Source organism: Dysidea avara, chromosome 12, assembly GCF_963678975.1.
Source record: "Dysidea avara chromosome 12, odDysAvar1.4, whole genome shotgun sequence".
NCBI lineage: Eukaryota > Metazoa > Porifera > Demospongiae > Dictyoceratida > Dysideidae > Dysidea > Dysidea avara.
The window spans coordinates 13,886,124-13,902,729 of NC_089283.1; the positions used below are offsets into that span (position 1 = coordinate 13,886,124).

General features: G+C 36.6%; 2 protein-coding genes across 3 annotated transcripts; both read left to right on the plus strand.

Moving 5' to 3' along the window:
* Nucleotides 1-4,347: 4,347 nt before the first annotated feature.
* LOC136240382 (uncharacterized protein MCAP_0864-like) lies at nt 4,348-7,384 on the plus strand. 2 transcript variants are annotated; one of them, XM_066031343.1, is made up of 9 exons: nt 4,348-4,703; nt 5,497-5,556; nt 5,799-5,865; nt 5,938-6,117; nt 6,183-6,458; nt 6,619-6,741; nt 6,799-6,916; nt 7,058-7,149; nt 7,198-7,384. In XM_066031343.1, the coding sequence occupies exons 1-9, from the start codon at nt 4,658-4,660 to the stop codon at nt 7,292-7,294; spliced, it is 1,059 nt and encodes a 352-aa protein (XP_065887415.1). In that variant the 5' UTR covers nt 4,348-4,657; the 3' UTR covers nt 7,295-7,384. The 2 variants fall into 2 exon arrangements, with proteins under 2 accessions (XP_065887415.1, XP_065887416.1); XM_066031344.1 differs by having other exon boundaries at nt 4,348-4,599.
* A 2,345-nt stretch (nt 7,385-9,729) lies between these two features.
* LOC136240381 (uncharacterized protein MCAP_0864-like) lies at nt 9,730-14,556 on the plus strand. Its single transcript, XM_066031342.1, has 9 exons — nt 9,730-9,854; nt 9,953-10,021; nt 12,022-12,088; nt 12,500-12,679; nt 12,741-13,022; nt 13,261-13,383; nt 13,462-13,585; nt 14,194-14,285; nt 14,336-14,556. Exons 1-9 carry the CDS (start codon nt 9,809-9,811, stop codon nt 14,421-14,423), a joined length of 1,071 nt encoding a protein of 356 aa, XP_065887414.1. The 5' UTR covers nt 9,730-9,808; the 3' UTR covers nt 14,424-14,556.
* The last annotated feature ends 2,050 nt before the right edge of the window (nt 14,557-16,606 follow it).

Consider the following 16,606-nt stretch of genomic DNA (forward strand, 5'->3'; position numbering starts at 1 on the left):
TTCTTGTACCTTGTACCTGTCCAGTCAGCGGCTATGATTCTCCCAACAATTTAAGCCTGTTACCAGCTGATACACAACACAACAACACCAAGCCCGCCTTAATTACGTAATAAATTTTTTGTTTGACAGTCGCTCAGTATCCCGTAACCTTAAGGTGGGATCTTCAGACATTTGGTTTATTACTTCCATACAACCATAAAACATTAAGATGATGGGGCCTCCACTATTCCACGGAACGGAACGGAATCACCCACTAAAACACGGAACGGAACAAATATCGATACAGAAATCGATATCTCGCAAGAAAAGGATTTAGTGAATATATAGCACCGCAGTAACGACCCCAATACCTCTGCGGTTTCACTCATCCGTAGCTATATCTATACTGTCACGATAAAGGTCGCATAAAGCAAGGTATAGTGCTAATATTAGCTATACATCTAAACGATCACCATGTAGAATTGTTAGTTATAGGCTTAGCTATGGTTAAACATAATAATTTGGGAATTAATAATTCATTATTAATTAACACAAATAGCCATTCTTGACAAAAAAAAAAAAACATTACAATATAACTAAACAGCAGCGTCTTCTAGTTTATAGATACACAAGATATAATATATGAAAGTTAATTAAGTTCTACAATTGTCACAGTACCAAAGTGTGTTTGGCTTCCAAGCCTCCTCTTCAACTTTCATGCATATTGTACCATGGTACCATGTATTACAATCAGAGCATGATACCATTGGCAAGCCACTTATTTCAGGCATTCTGCATATACAATGGATTTGAGTATTTACAATTTTCTTTGTCCTGATTCTTCGTTTTTTTACAATTGGAAACTGTTCCAGAACTCTTTTTTCAAAACAGCTTAGAAGATGTGATCTCATTTGCTGCTGATCATAAAACATAGATTCAGGCTGTTTGCCATTACATAGTGTTTTCGCAAACAGCCTGGTCATAGCACCATAAACTGTCACCTGGCTATCCTGGTCATAACACCATAAACTGGTCATAGCAATTTCTACTGCAAAAACCCAGGTTCGAATCCTGGTCATAGCACCAGCACCATAAACTGTCGTGGAGGAGAGCATTTTTCTTGCTCCAACTCGTATCGGGATAGTGTCGAGACCAATGATTTAAAACAAACATGGCAATTTATACAATAATTAGTAATTGTCATAGTTTCGTAAATACAATAAAGAATTATAAATCTGTTAATTATCAAGTCCAGCTTGAACTCCACGACAAATGCTATTGCAAAAAGACCACAGTCATCAGGGCCACTTTGACATTGGACATCTATGAAGTCAACTTTCAACTCATTGTATTGCGTGTTCATTATGCAGGCTATCTGTTGCTCTGAGCTAGGTGATAGGTCATGGAATAGACTATCATACACATTCACAGTAGCTGCATCGGATGAATTAGATATTACAAGCCAATGGTTTATTGACTGGTCATGAATTATTTGAATAAATGATCTTTGAACAGCAAATGGCATAGTATACGCACATCCTACACTTTGAAATCCAGAAATTGAAAATTGTCTTGACAATAGATGCTGTGATGCATTGATGATGGAAGAGTTCAACCAAGACCTTTTACTCCGTAATATTTCTTTATCAGATCTGAGTAACCCCAAAGATTCTATCCAATACTTGGTTCCTTCAGTTGAATCAACACAGTCTTCTATGGTAACCACATTCTGTTTATATCTGGGTATAGAGTTGGTAGTCAAAGTACTTCGGTTCTTTTCTCGTAAAGTCTTTGCTAATTTAAATGCAGCATTATTTCTACAGCCTGGCTCATATACACATTTTACTGATGTCTCCTTCTGCCTGCTATTAAGAGATTCATGAAGTTTAAGTGCTTATATGAACATTTTAGCATCAGTTTATGAATACAGGCACAATTTCGTACTTGTAATTGAAGAATCGGGATTATTGTGGTAGTAGTCCTTCACTGCTTTAGTTATTAGTCACCACGATAAATATAAATTTCTCCTCCCTTAGGGTTCACAGGAGGAAGAGAAGAAACCTTGTCGCTTGAAGTGTGCCATGCTTTTACAAGCAGAGATGATGCTTCTTGTACACTTAAAGACGAGTCGCGAACCATAAACACGTTGAAAGCCATCTTTCCTTCTCCATTGTATAATAGTCTGTGTCCCACACCTTATGCTTCCACCATTCCACTTAATTCTACCACTGTCGAGCTAGACTATATACAGTAAGAGCAACTGAGAAGCTGACGTCTCCCTGAGTACACTGACGTCAGCTGCTGACATCTGCTGCACATGCACAGCGTGTGATGTTTTATGATCAAAGTCACGTGAATGTTTTCATACCGAGGTATTGATATTTGTGACCCTATTTTGGAAAACCATACATCTGGGCACATGCAAAATTTGTGGGAATTCTCAATTGAAAATTTCAGTGATTTTTTAAAATTAATTTTTTTGCATATTCTGATAAAGCAACTATTAAGCCTTCTTGCTGTGAAATTTCACACCCATAGCTTCTTTTATCTAGGAGATATACTGAATTATATCAGACCATGTGGTAGTTTCACAATGCATGGGACAACAATCAACTTACAAATTGGGTGATTTGTTCATTCCCAAAACCAAACATTTTCTTGTCTTTACACAATATTACAAGTGATTTAATTGAGAAAAAGCACAAGAATACATGATTAAACTATCAAGAATCTCTTTTCATTAATTTTAGATTGTAAGAATGGTGATCTTTGTCAACAAAGTGATTTATCATCAATTTGTCACATCTGATCACTATTCAGTTCTATAAACTGATAATGAAAAGTTAGTTTGTAATGTATTAGACAGTAAATTGGCCAATGCTTCAACGTATCGTCACAAAATTTTCACACAAGGTAGATAACCACTCAATGCTTCATTGTAGCTATAAAAAACAAAATTGGCCAATGTGCCCAGATGTATGGTTTTCCAAAATAGGGTCACATTTGTTCCGTTCCGTGTTTTAGTGGGTAATTCCGTTCCGTGGAATAGTGGAGGCCGATGATGGAATAATGGTGAAAACTTGTATTATGTTAAAATAATAACTAAATTTTGGTGGTTAGAAATATACTGATCAATGCAGGCGGGGGATTCTCCACACTAAACTCTGATTGGCATTTGTACCAATATGCTTTGGAATGTGTTTGCCAACAGAAAGCTAGGCAATGTGTTGGTCAGATTACAAAAATAATAGACCAGTTCCTCTTGTGAGGCCCTGAAATGGAACGGCTTCCTCATCAGGGGCGTACCAAGGGGGGTTTCAAGAAACGCTTTTGGATTTACACTCTACTTGAAACATTAAGAAATTGAAACTTCAGGTTTCCAGAATCTGGAATCTATCATGGAACAGGACACATTTTAAACTTTTATCTTAGTTATATAATAGTTTCTTCCCATGATAGCAACACTTATAGTATTGTTCTGAATTAGATTTTGGTGAAATGATCGAGATACTCTAATAGAGCAGTCAGGAAATATAAACTACTCTAATATAACAGTCGCTTTGCTGTAGTGGAAACCTCTTTTCAAAACTCCTGCGTATGCCCCTGCACGTTGTTGCTGCACCCATTGGTTGGTTTTGAACCCAGTCTTAAGGACAGACCCACAAGGGTCTGGAAATAAAAAAACAGAATTTTGTGACCTTCAAATTTAGAACGCACAATGAGCTTTATCCGAAATTACATCACAGACATAAAAATGGCCGCTGTAGTGTGGGACATTCTCAGAGTGGGACGTTCGTAAAATTTGTATGGGCAGCAATATCTCAGCCAAGACGGAAGATATCAAGCTCTAACCAGCAAGTATGGTTATAAATTATCATATTGTGGACCTTACTCTGCCAGAATGTATCACTTCTAATAGAGGAATTACCCGGGGTCATGAGTACAAACTTACCCTGCCATTCCCTAGAATTGACTCAAATAAATTCAGCTTCTTTCCTTCCACTGCTATACTATGGAACAACTTGCAACCAGAGACTGTTGAAGCTTCATCTATCATCGGGTTTAACAACCTTCTTATAAATGAACTGTAAAATTGTAATTAGTTAGCTGTATATATATTTTTTATTGCATTTCTACTCGCTGTGCGAGGTCTTGCAATTATTATCATAACAATAAATTAGCTGAAAGAATAGGAATCTAGTGTTGTTTTCAATCAACCGAAAACTTTTAGGTACTTATTGTAATGTCTTATAACCATACCTGCTAGTTAGAGTTCGATATCTTCCTTCTTGGCTAAGATATTGTCGTTCAAAAAATTTCTTCCCATAGTCGCCATACAAATTTTACGAACTACAGCGGCCATTTTATAATTTTTATGTCTGTGACGTAATTTCCGATAAGGCTCATTATCAAAGTGGATGCGATTATTTCTACCATACTCACGTGACAGGATTACCTTGGCTAGAAGCGACAAACAACTAAAGACTACACATTCTCCTGCTATAATATCTTGAAGTGTCCATATCCGACTGAAACGAGCCACGCAGCCATTTTGAGAAACACTGTCATAGCAACGATCACGTGATACGAACGCTATAACGCGCGATATCTTTAGTGAAGGTGTTGTGTTCTTAAGTGATTTTGTGTTTTTGGTGCAATCTACTTGTGAAGAATTATCATGTTTGTGTTAAGAAGAGTAGCCAAATGGTTACCTTTTGTTTCCGGTACGATTTATACTACCTGTAGCTATTTCGCGCATTGTTAGTCATGCGCTTCCAGTGGTGATAACACCATAGATACTAGAACATAATGGATTGGAAACGCAATACATTTTACGGTTACGGGCTCGATACGGTCACGTGATGACATTTACGGGGCACAGCAGCATTTTCAATAGGCACAATACATTTTTGTCTAATTCGCCCAGAGTTTTCTCGAAAACAGGTGGCTTGTTCAATTCGTTCATACTTTTTTTAGCACTCTCGAAGGTATGAACTTTTCTTTAGTATGGCATGTATCGCTAGACTCGTTTTCACAAAGCCAGGAAAACCCCCACAGCCACTACCGTCATGTACCCATTCTTTCGCTTCGTTTACGGAAAGTAACTGCCGTACAGTGCTAAAAATAATTATTTTGTATTCATTATTACGTGGCGAAACTGTTCAGCACTTCTAAAACTTCGTATGTAATACGCCCTATGCACTAAAACCCCCACACTAGTTTTTGAACACAAATTTTGCGTTCCTTCCTTGACACCTTCGGTTGTACGAAACGACTAACCTTCAGTTACAAACCAATAAATAGCTGAATCCTTTAGCAATGATTTAACGCTTTATAAAACCTGTAATAGTACTCTCAGCGTTAAGAACAACTGCAGTTTGTACACTTGGTAACGTTGCCATAAATCACGTGACCGTATCGAGCCCGTAACCGTAAAATGTATTGCGTTTCCAATCCATTATGTATTCTAGTATCTATGATAACACGTACCTGTTATCATTATAATTTTTTTTGTAGCTAAGTGGACACAAGCCAATGAAGATGTTGAAGCTGAGTCAGCTATACTGGAGGAATCTGGTGAGTAGTTGGGTAGTGTAGTTTTTGTGGTGATGCTAAACACCTTCATTTTCAGTTGCCCTTCCATTTCAAGAACTCTTCACAGCTGACTGTTCAATTAGAGTATTTTATTTCCTATCGTACAATAATATTCTAATTGAACAGTCAGAATATCAAAAATCGATTAGATACTGTGTACGGAATCATATAGATATCATATGGCTTACTGTACAGAGCAGATTTTATACAGTGTTCTACTATAGTTCATAGTCTCAAGGAAGCTGTTGGTCTTGAGGTGATCAACACACTGGATTATGATGTTCATCCACGGTAAGTTTTGTATGTGTATCCATACACACATCTTGTGTAGTGTACATAATGATCACTGCACATATTATACAGCATGATTACTCTAAACCGACAACATCTTAAAGCTCTACATGTTAAGGAGGAACAACTTCAAGAGAAGGAGAAGATGATTGATCTGTTAAAAGTAAAGAACGAGAGATTGGGGATATTTAATGATGAAATGAACGAGAGATTAACAACAACTGTATCTAGTCTAAACCAAACACTAGAAAGGTAATGTTTAGCATTGATTGATTGATTGTTTAAGACAGAATCAAATGAATGTATTCTCCCTACAGTGTAAACCAATATAGAGACAGGATGGAAATAATGAAGAACATAGTCATTTTAAGAGAAGCCCAGATCCAGCAAGTAGCGGAAGATAAGGGTCCCATAATACAACGATTACATGAGATTATCAATGAGAAAAAGAAGTTGAACACACATCTACGACATGCCACACTTGATGTTCACTTATTGAACAGAAAATTTAATCACCCCATGATGTGTCTTAAGGAGACGTCAAATGATGAGTTAGAGAGTAACAAAGCCACTGCTATTGTCAGGACTGAAAGGTAATACATAATATAAACTATACAAGAGCTAACAGTTGGTTAATAATGTATATGCTGACCTACCAATATGTCTGACCTAACTCATCATTCTGGTCCCATGCAATCTAGCTATCATACAATATGTACTAAAGGAATATTATTGTCCAATTGTGTTCACTAGGGATATTATCGTGAAACGTTGTGAAGACTTGAGTGTCAACTCACAAGCTGTTACTAAAGAATTGAATGACATCACCAATAAATACCACCAGACACTACAACACTTGGAGTCATTTACAACAAAGTGGGACTAAGAGTGACTAATGTACCAACGTTAAATGTATGATGGTCATGTACATAGAAATAAGTTTCTGGAGGAGAATTTACAGAAAATGAATATGTATTACTCTCGAGTGAGCGAGGAAAGAAATGAGTTGTGGAGGTTGTTGAGTGAAACAACAAGACAATTAAAAGACAAGGTGAACATGTTAAGATATACAGTGTACAGTTCATCATTTTACATAGTAATCACACATTAATATCAGTGACCTTCATGTGTTATTCTTTTGTTGTCTGTGTTGGCTGGACTTCACTTATCATGATTAACCCCAATTCTACAGAGTAACACTTCAGTGTGGTCAGGAGGAGATAACTGTGTTATGATTAAATTTGAGGAGACCACTTCCCACTCAAGTCAACAGCAATGTGACAGGTAGTTGACGATATTATTGACAAAATTTTCATTATGTTTGATCTCCAGAGACAGTTCAAGTCCTCAACTGTGTGTGACATCATCATTTGACTTGTCAGTAAAGGACAACATTCCTCCAACTGATTATCCGGCCACACCATCATGAAAGTGCTATATATGAACAAAAAACCTGACACTGTTATGTTTGTAGTAATTGTGTAGTCACTACGTAGATAGGAAACAAAAAAAAATCTATAAAAATTCAGTAAAAAAACAAAAAAAAAAACAAAAGCAAAACAAATTTTGTTTTGTAAAAAAAAAAAAATAATTGTGTGAAAATACCAAAAAATCTGCTTGTACTTAGTTTTATGCATACAGTAATTTGAACATTGTATTTTAATAATTCATTATGTTTTTTGGCGATGCATGATGGAGGATTTTGTTTAACAAGGGGCACACTGGTTAAAGTGACCACACCAGAGAAATGTGAAACATGAGCTTTCTAGTGGAAGTGGGAAGTATGCCACCTCCCCTCCATTCCCTTGAAACAAAGCATAATTTCCTGAAATTAAATTTGGTGACTGAAAATTTAACTAAGACCGTCTGCTGAAGTTTTTTAACACTACTTACTGTAGCTACTTACATAGACTATAAATATACTAAAACCCGTGACCCATAGCGATAAACATATCTTGACCTTTTGTCTTTACACAGATATAGCTATAGTTATGGGTATGCACTACAAACTTATGTATACAGACACTGTCATGCACGAGACAAAACCATACTGTATAGTAGGATTTTTTTGTGGATTGCCACCATCCAGATTTTTGAGGGTTGGTTTTCTTAAGGATCTTTAATGCATTTATAATATTCAAACAGTGTCATTTTGATTGAACTGCAAATTTAGAGGGGGGGGGGGGGGGGGTTCATGGATAGCTACCAATCCGCAAAAATCACAAAAATCAAAAATCCTCCCCCACCCTACTGTACAGCACTCTTGCATGAACTGTATGATTTTCACCTCCAGAGAATTTCTATTTGCATTAATTAGGATGTAAGTGGTTTACCGTGTAGCTGTGACAGAAGTTTTCCCTTTTAGCATATGTGCAAATTAATGTTCATAGGACCGTGGATATTAATTGTATGTGAATTCACCTTTATATGTATTCAAGGTAATATTATACCTTTGTTTTTACAACAAGTTTTGCAAAGTGCATGAAAAGAATAATCTAGGCCCTCCTGTAAGTACAAAGCAGTGGATGTAAGGTTGTTGCTGACTTCTGTATATTGATAAAATATAAAAGGAAACATGCAAGTTACTTTGTTATGTCTGCTCACAACTATCTCTCCTACTCCCCCTCTCTTCTCCAAATAGTATGATTTGGTAATAGTTGAAACCACCAACCTCAAGATCATAGGAAGGTCTTAATAATGTGCAGCCTCAGTACGAGGAACCATGAAACAGGCTAGTCTTGTGGTGCCTGCCGCTTCGCATAAAGAGGAAGGGTTTGGTCACTCTAGCATTCAAAAATTAATTTGTAGCTTGTTACAGAAAACAAGTAACAACAATCAGATTGCATCATTGGTAATTACTAAATTTTTGTGCTGTTTGTTATGGATACTGTAGAATTAGTGTGTGGAAGATTTGTCATGAAGTTTTATGAAGATGAATTAAGATTAAGGCTGTTTGTAGTTGGCAATAGGGTGTTCTATACAAGTAAAAGCCTTGTAATTAGTACTTGTGATGTTGCCTAAAGAATACGGAAAGTACTTTTGGTTGTGTTAGCAGTCGTTTATTAAACAGATTTCTTTGTATGGCTGTTAGTTGTGCCATTCTTGCCCCCACTGTTGTGATGACATTGCTTAATTACATTACTTTGTTACAACTCTGTAATGCTAGAGTGACCAGACACTTCCTCTTTATGCAAATGGGAGGTCGCCACCAGACTAGAATCAGGGTAGCACCATGTTCTATTTTACATATTCGGGTCTCACATGAGCACTTTTTAGACATTTCTTCTGTAAGCAGCCCTTGAACAGTTAGTGAGTCGACAACTTTTACGTCAACATATCTCTTCTCACACTGACCTCCATTTGCAGCAACTGATGAAGATACGATTTATTTATACTCTCGTAACTAGTCTACTTTTTGTGATTTGCGCATTATATGCATACCTACAATACATTTGTTCACCATTGTGACGTAAGAAAACATCACAAATATTTCTGGTCGTAAAGTTGTGCATATCCTCTAGCTATTTTAGTATTGAACTTTCTGTGTGATTTGGCTAGAATAATAATTCTTTTGAGGAACCTTGGACCTAAACACAAGAGGATTTCAAGTTTTTTAGTGAAATTCCCCACAACGTGGTCCACATCCATTATACCATATACACAGAAACACGTGATGCTGTGACATAATACCTGTCTAAAGTAGCTCCAACGGAAGAGCCAAGTAGGACGATGAAACATCCTCCTGTTAGGACATTCAGTCTTCATAATAATCTGGTACAATGTGATTTCACACTAGGAACGAGCAGCAACCATTGTGAAAATAACATCGTCATAGTAACGATCACGTGATACGAACGCTATAATGCGCGATATCTTTTGCGAAGGTGTTGTGTGCAGTGTTCTTAAGAGATTCTGGGTTTTTAAAGTTCACTTGCGAAGAATCATGTTTGTGTTAAGAAGAGTAGCCAAATGGTTACCGTTTGTTTCCGGTACGATTTATACTACATGTAGCTATTTCGCGTGTTGTTAGTTGTGCGCGTCCTGGCAGTGATGATGTTATCATTATATTTTTGTATTATATATATAGCTAAGTGGACACAAGCTGTTGAAGATGTTGAAGCTGAACGGGAAGAGTCAGCTATACAGGAGGAATGTGGTGAGTAGTTAATATAATATTATTATAGTAGACATGAAACTAGAAGATTATTCTTAACTCATCCAACTCTTTACTATGCTAAAATGGTTATTCAATTACAGTAGTCACAGAGTGCAGGCATGTGTATGTTCTATTATAGTTATTGAATGGGTTTTCTGAATAAACCTTGGAGATCGATATGCAGTTGTATATAGTTGTACTTAGGCCATACCTATTTGAAAAGTTGTTGCTCGGATTTATTTTACAACAAAATTTGTCGGTCGGTAGGCAAACAACAAAAAAACAAACAGCTAGCTAACCATAATACTTATTTTTAGATATGTACATGCTTATGATTTCTGGTTACAAGCCATATAATAGGTAAGTACAGTAAGTCACATTAAAGCTTTATGCAGACCTATCAAACCTCTTCTAATGAAAAATGGATAAACATAGCTAGTAGCTAATTCAATGAGCATTGCACTGATGCTATCATAAATTTTCTTCGCCAGGAGTGAGGAACACGCTGGTTTTACATTTACAGATAGCTAGCATTATATTTGAGATCAAAATTGTACCAACTGACTGTTCTATTAGGGTATCTCGATGTTTTGCAGCAACTTTTAAGGTGTCACGTGATCAAATTTTTTTTCTTGTACTTACAGTCTGTGCAAAATTGGGTCTGCCAGGTCCGAGCAACAACTTTTCAAATAGGTATGATCTTACGCCTTAAAAAGTTATCAGTGCATAGTATAGTTTGTGATTGTGCTGTATAGTGTGATGAAAATTGAGATATGGGTTTAGCACACATGAACGGCTGGCAGTGTATATGGTTGGCAAGTCACCAGGTGTTACAAGTTAACTTTTTTACTACTGGTTCTCATCACAGTATACAATGTAGAGAATAGTCAGTTTATCTTCAACATTAACTAGGTGCGGTTCTTGGGACCGACTGATCCGATATATCTTAGTGTGATACCAATATATTTTAGTGTGTGGAATGATGGGCGTGCCAGGGTAGAGAGGTTGAGGTTTTGACTAGCGGACCGATTCTAGAATCCCGTGAGGCGATCACATGATCCCGAAGAGATTTGGCCGACGTCATAACTCCCTTAACTCTCATGTGGAGGAAACAAACCCCAGATGAAGCATACCCTGGAACCCATGTCACATTGACCATAGTAGATCAATGGAGAGAGATCTCGCGGGAGGGTAGGGTGGGAAGTAAATCCGACACTACCACTTGGTACGGCTCGTTGCATAACGTTGCTTATAACAGGATGGCGGGCACTTGGTCTAATTTAAAATGCCCGCCCACCCTTATGTTCACATGACTGCACGTGAAAAGTTTAAACTGCTTTGTAAGGACTGGATGTGATAGTCAACCTTCTAGTTAAAACTGTTTAACCTTTGGTTAAACTTGTAATAATAATAATAATGCTTTACAAAATAGTAATTCTGAGGGTCTACCAGTGACCTTCAAGCTAGTATTCTATACTCATGATCATTTTTCAACCAGTGAAGGAGCACTCAGGCTATACTCACATTTGTTGGTGAAGATGTGCATGACACATCACATAGCTATAGATGCCATGTACACAGTGATGCATGCTATCCATGCATGTATTGTGTAAAATTTAGTCTTATAAATACAGTCAACCAAATTTCTTTCATGCAAGTTTCACCAGCAAGGGTATGAGACTGGCATTACCAGCATCAATATATTGCTTGGAATCAACTTCATTCCTCAGTGCTGAACTTTTCATGACATTTGATCAGTAGGAAGGAACACTATAAGATGCTATTTGCTTCATTGTTATATCTCGCCATTTATGGCAGCAGAAATTATGGCTGCATTAGGTGGTCATTTCAGAACAATGATGTAGTTGATGCAGTTGACTATTGGAGTTTATGCAGTATTGACTGTAATTTGAGGCAAAACAGTATACTGATTTGACGCATATATATACTGTATACTTGAGTCTATACTTCAGTGTATATTATCTATGTGTATATTTTAGTGTATGGTCCCAAGAAGGCTGTTGGTCTTGAGGTGATCTACACACTGGATTATGATGTCCATCCATGGTAAGCTTTATACAATACAGCTACATGGCTTGTCAAGGGACATGTATACAATGAATTCTAACATATATGCAGGCTACCGTATTCAAAATACTCATAACCTTATTCATAATACAGTGGAACCTCAGTTATATTATCCAAACCCCTTGGGACCGGGGGTGGTCCATAAGTCTGAAAAGTCCATATCTCTGTAACTGTATATAAATCACCTTAAAATAGCAAAAAGAACATTGATAAAGATATCAGTATTGTTCAACTATCCTAATAGAACAGTCACTACTCTTATACAACAGTCATTTCTATAGTTCAGTTAACCGAGAATCCAGATAAGTGGGATCCAGATAACTGAGGTTCCACTGTAATCATAATGTGCTGTATAGAATTTACATATTATATGTATTACCACAATATTAGCATGATCAGGGCAGACCAAAGACTTGTCAAAGTTTTGCACAGGAAAGAGGAACATCTTGAAGAGAAGGAGAAGATGATTATTCTGCTTAAAAAAAAGAACAACAAATTGAGGATATTTAACAAGCAAACAAATCAGAGGCTTACAATCACTTCTTCTACTTTGAAAAGTACAGTACAAAGGTAATCACATTGTGATAGCAGATGCATGCATAGTCAAATGCTTACTCTAACTATTAAATAGTTTGAACCAGTGCAACGAAGAAATGGAATTAATGGAGAATGCAGTACATGTAAGGGATGCTCAGTTCCTACAAGTCTCCTCAGAGAAGGCTTACTTTGTTAAACGGCTTCATAAACTGATGAGAGAAAAGAAGATGTTGACAACAGATCTGCAACAAGCCAAACGAAACATTTATCTGTTGAACAGAAAATGTAATTCCCAAGTGATGTACCACAAGGTAATTCCAGACAACAACTTAGTAGTAGAGAGTGATGGTGACACAGCTACTATTAGGGATGAAAGGTATGTTTATTTACTGCCTGCACACATGTATTTACACCATATGTATGTACTAGCTTGTCCAAGCATGTACACACACACACAAGCACACGTCAACACATTTAAGGAACCAACAGCAGCAACCAGACATCAAACTTTAACCTCAAGTCTGGGGCACACACATACATACCATACCCACAAACACATGTAATGTGTTATCATAGTTTTATATACATGTTTTACATTCACTTGTGTTCACTAGGGATATAGTCATGAAACATTATGAAGACTTGAGTGTCAACTCACAAGCTGTTACTAAAGAATTGAATGACATCACCAACAAATACCACCAGACACTACAACACTTGGAGTCATTTACAACAAGGTGAGAATAAGAGTGACTAGTAAAAATGTTATACGTACAGTGCACATATCTTTTATGTTAATAACTATGGTACTGTAGGAACAAGTGTCTGGAGGAGAACATACAGAAAATGAACATGTATTACTCTCAAGTTTGTGAGGAAAGAAATGAGCTGCGAAGGTTGTTGAGTGAAAAGAGGAGGCAATTAGAAGACCAAGTAAAGGTGAACTTGTAAAACTATATCAATAAAATATCATACCGTATGGTAGTACTGTATATTATGGATCACAGAGGTTTGCACTTGCTTGCAAAAAATGTCGACAGCCTCACTGATACTCTCATGGCACCTTACCAAGCCCAAAAGTGCCTTCAGTATGACCCGAAAGATTGCTACAAAAAATTTTAAGTTGTTCAGTGGAATTTTCTACTGACTGACTGACTACTTGACTGATGCCTTCAGACGAGCGTAACTTGATAACGGCTAAGGCTATTGGCTTGAGTTTTTCAGTGTTTGACATTACTTCATCCCAACAAGTGCCTTTTAGCATACCACAGTATGTACAATACATGTTTCATGGACTTACCTGTGTGTCCTCCTTTGTGTCCCATTTGTCTTTGCTTATGGTGCAAGGTGTCAATTCATATAAGTGCTATATTATGGCTTCCCTATATTTGTATTGGGAATCATTCTAGTTTTCCGTTGTGGCTGGATTGATTGCAGAGGTCCTTATTGTAGTGTTCTTCATTTGTAACACTGTGTAATGAATGGGTGTATTCATACCAGTAATGTAAACCTTCATGAGTTATTATCATGATTAACCAATTCTACAGAGTAACACTCCAGTGTGGTCAGGAGGAGATAACTGTGTTATGATTAAATTTGAGGATACCACTTCCCACTCAAGTCAACGCCAATGTGACAGGTATAGTTGACAATATTATTGACAAAATTTTCATTATGTTTGACCTCCAGAGACAGTTCAAGTCCTCAACTGTGCGTGACATCATCATTTGACTTGTCAGTGAAGGACAACATTCCTCCAACTGATTACCCATCATGAAACTAATGTGGATGGAAAAGAAAACTTAACCGTTTCTATAGTAATGTACAGTAGTTAGACAAACAATCAAAAGAAAAAAAACTTATGGGAAAGGGGGAAAAAAAAAGAAAGGATCAAAAAAACTAAAAAGAAAGAAAACTCCAAAAAAATAAATAAAATTGTGTGAATATACCAAAAAAATCTGCTTGTACATATGTATCCATACAGTAATTGTGAACATTGTATTATTTATTATAGTTTATTCATGTTGTCCAATGACGGCATTACCATAAATTAGGAAAATTTCAGCATAGAAAATGTAAATTTCGATGTGACATATTTGTCACTGGCATAATCATCAAAATTTTTTTGATGTAATAACTATACAGTACATTAATATTTGTATGTGCAAAGTATTCGTATGGTTAAAAATAATTCATTGTTTTAATTTTTGTCAATATACAGCCAGTGATGAAAATTTTGATGAATTTTTCCTGATTTATGGTATACTTAAGATAGCATCTGAATTGCGGTCACTATCATCAAACTCATAGCTACACAAGTTTGGAAATTGAAGAACAATGATTAAATAAATAATTCAAGCACAATTAGTTCTTTCATAAGTTACATTTCTTGTTGCAGATTTAAAACAAAGACAGTGTGCTTGTGTGGCATTGCACTAGTGGGAACAAGCTAGCTAACACCCTATTCACACTACAAAGCATATTCTGTAGAATTCAAACCAGTTGAAATAAGCATGTGGCTGCCATGTTTAAACACCTTTTGCCCCAGAAATATCAATGAATAATATAAAGTGGTCATCTGTGTTCACCCTCTAAGTAGCTGCTTCATGCAATTTACATGAAACACATACAGTATGTTATAGTGACAATATTGAGCATAGAAATCCTGGCTTGGAAAGGCTAATAATATTGTCAACCAAGTTGAGCATCCTCACACATTGTAATCATATCCTGGGCCAACTCATGCCAGTTCACCTGGTCTTGTCATGGCAGGCTGGTCAACACAGCTTTATCAATTCATACTATAAACTGTGTTAGAAGGCAATATGTTCAGGGTGTTAGCTTTTACTATTGAGCCTGCATGTTGGCAAAATTACAGTAGTTTTTGACTTGGAATGCTATTTGATCCATGATTGAGTCTCCCGTTTCTTATGGTCGTGATTGGGTACCTACCGTGTGCAGTGATACTTGTATTACCACTAAATTCAATCTTGCAGTATAGTAGCGTTTGGACTTTCCTGCCCAAAAATTAAACTAATTTGGCAGTATTTGGTAAGGCATAATTGAACTCAAACATGCCTTCAGAGCAGCCCAAAAACTTCCAACAACTTTCTATGGCATTTTAAGCTGAATTTTCTAACAACTGACTGACTGACCGACTACCAGCCAAACATAACTTGACTATAATTTCTTCACTGTTAGGCATATAGTTTAGGCGTAAGCAAGAGTATCACCTACAGGCTTGTCCTTTTGTACAACCCAGTCTTTTGACAAAATTGTAATAATAATAATAATAATAATAATAACACTTGAAATCTAAAACAAGCCCCAAATGAAGAGGACGCATGGAGCGAAAAGGAATCATCCACACACAAAATAATTTTTACTATAATCATCTAAAGGCTGTAATTCATATTAAGTATTTAAATCTGTAATTCGCCTTATTGTAGTTGTACTAAGAGAGAGAACCATCATTGACAATTGTGATGAAAAGATGTACAACAAAACAAATAGGCATGTGAAACCTCGGACAGCATGCGAACACAAAAAGTAGAGGACTACACTGTGGGCATGGCAAGGCAAAACAACAACAACAAAAAAGACTAATTACTGTAATTACAAAAATAAAACTGTCTAATTTGTGTACAGTGGATCCTCAGTTATCCGAACAGCTTTGTTCTTATAGTTTGCCAAAAGTGTTCAGATAAGTGAATTTGTTCGGATAACTGAAGCCCATTGATTTATATACAGAGTTTCGTTGAACTACTCTAATAGAACAGTCATTTACTCTAATAGAATGCACACTGATGGCAAAATACTCTAATAGAACAGTCACACTTGGCGTTCGGATAATCGAGGTGTTCGGATAACCGAAGTTCAGATAAGCGAGGATCCACTGTACCACTCTGTACAGTTTCGTACTAGAAAAATTCTCTGAGAGGCAGAGATACTGGCAGAGGC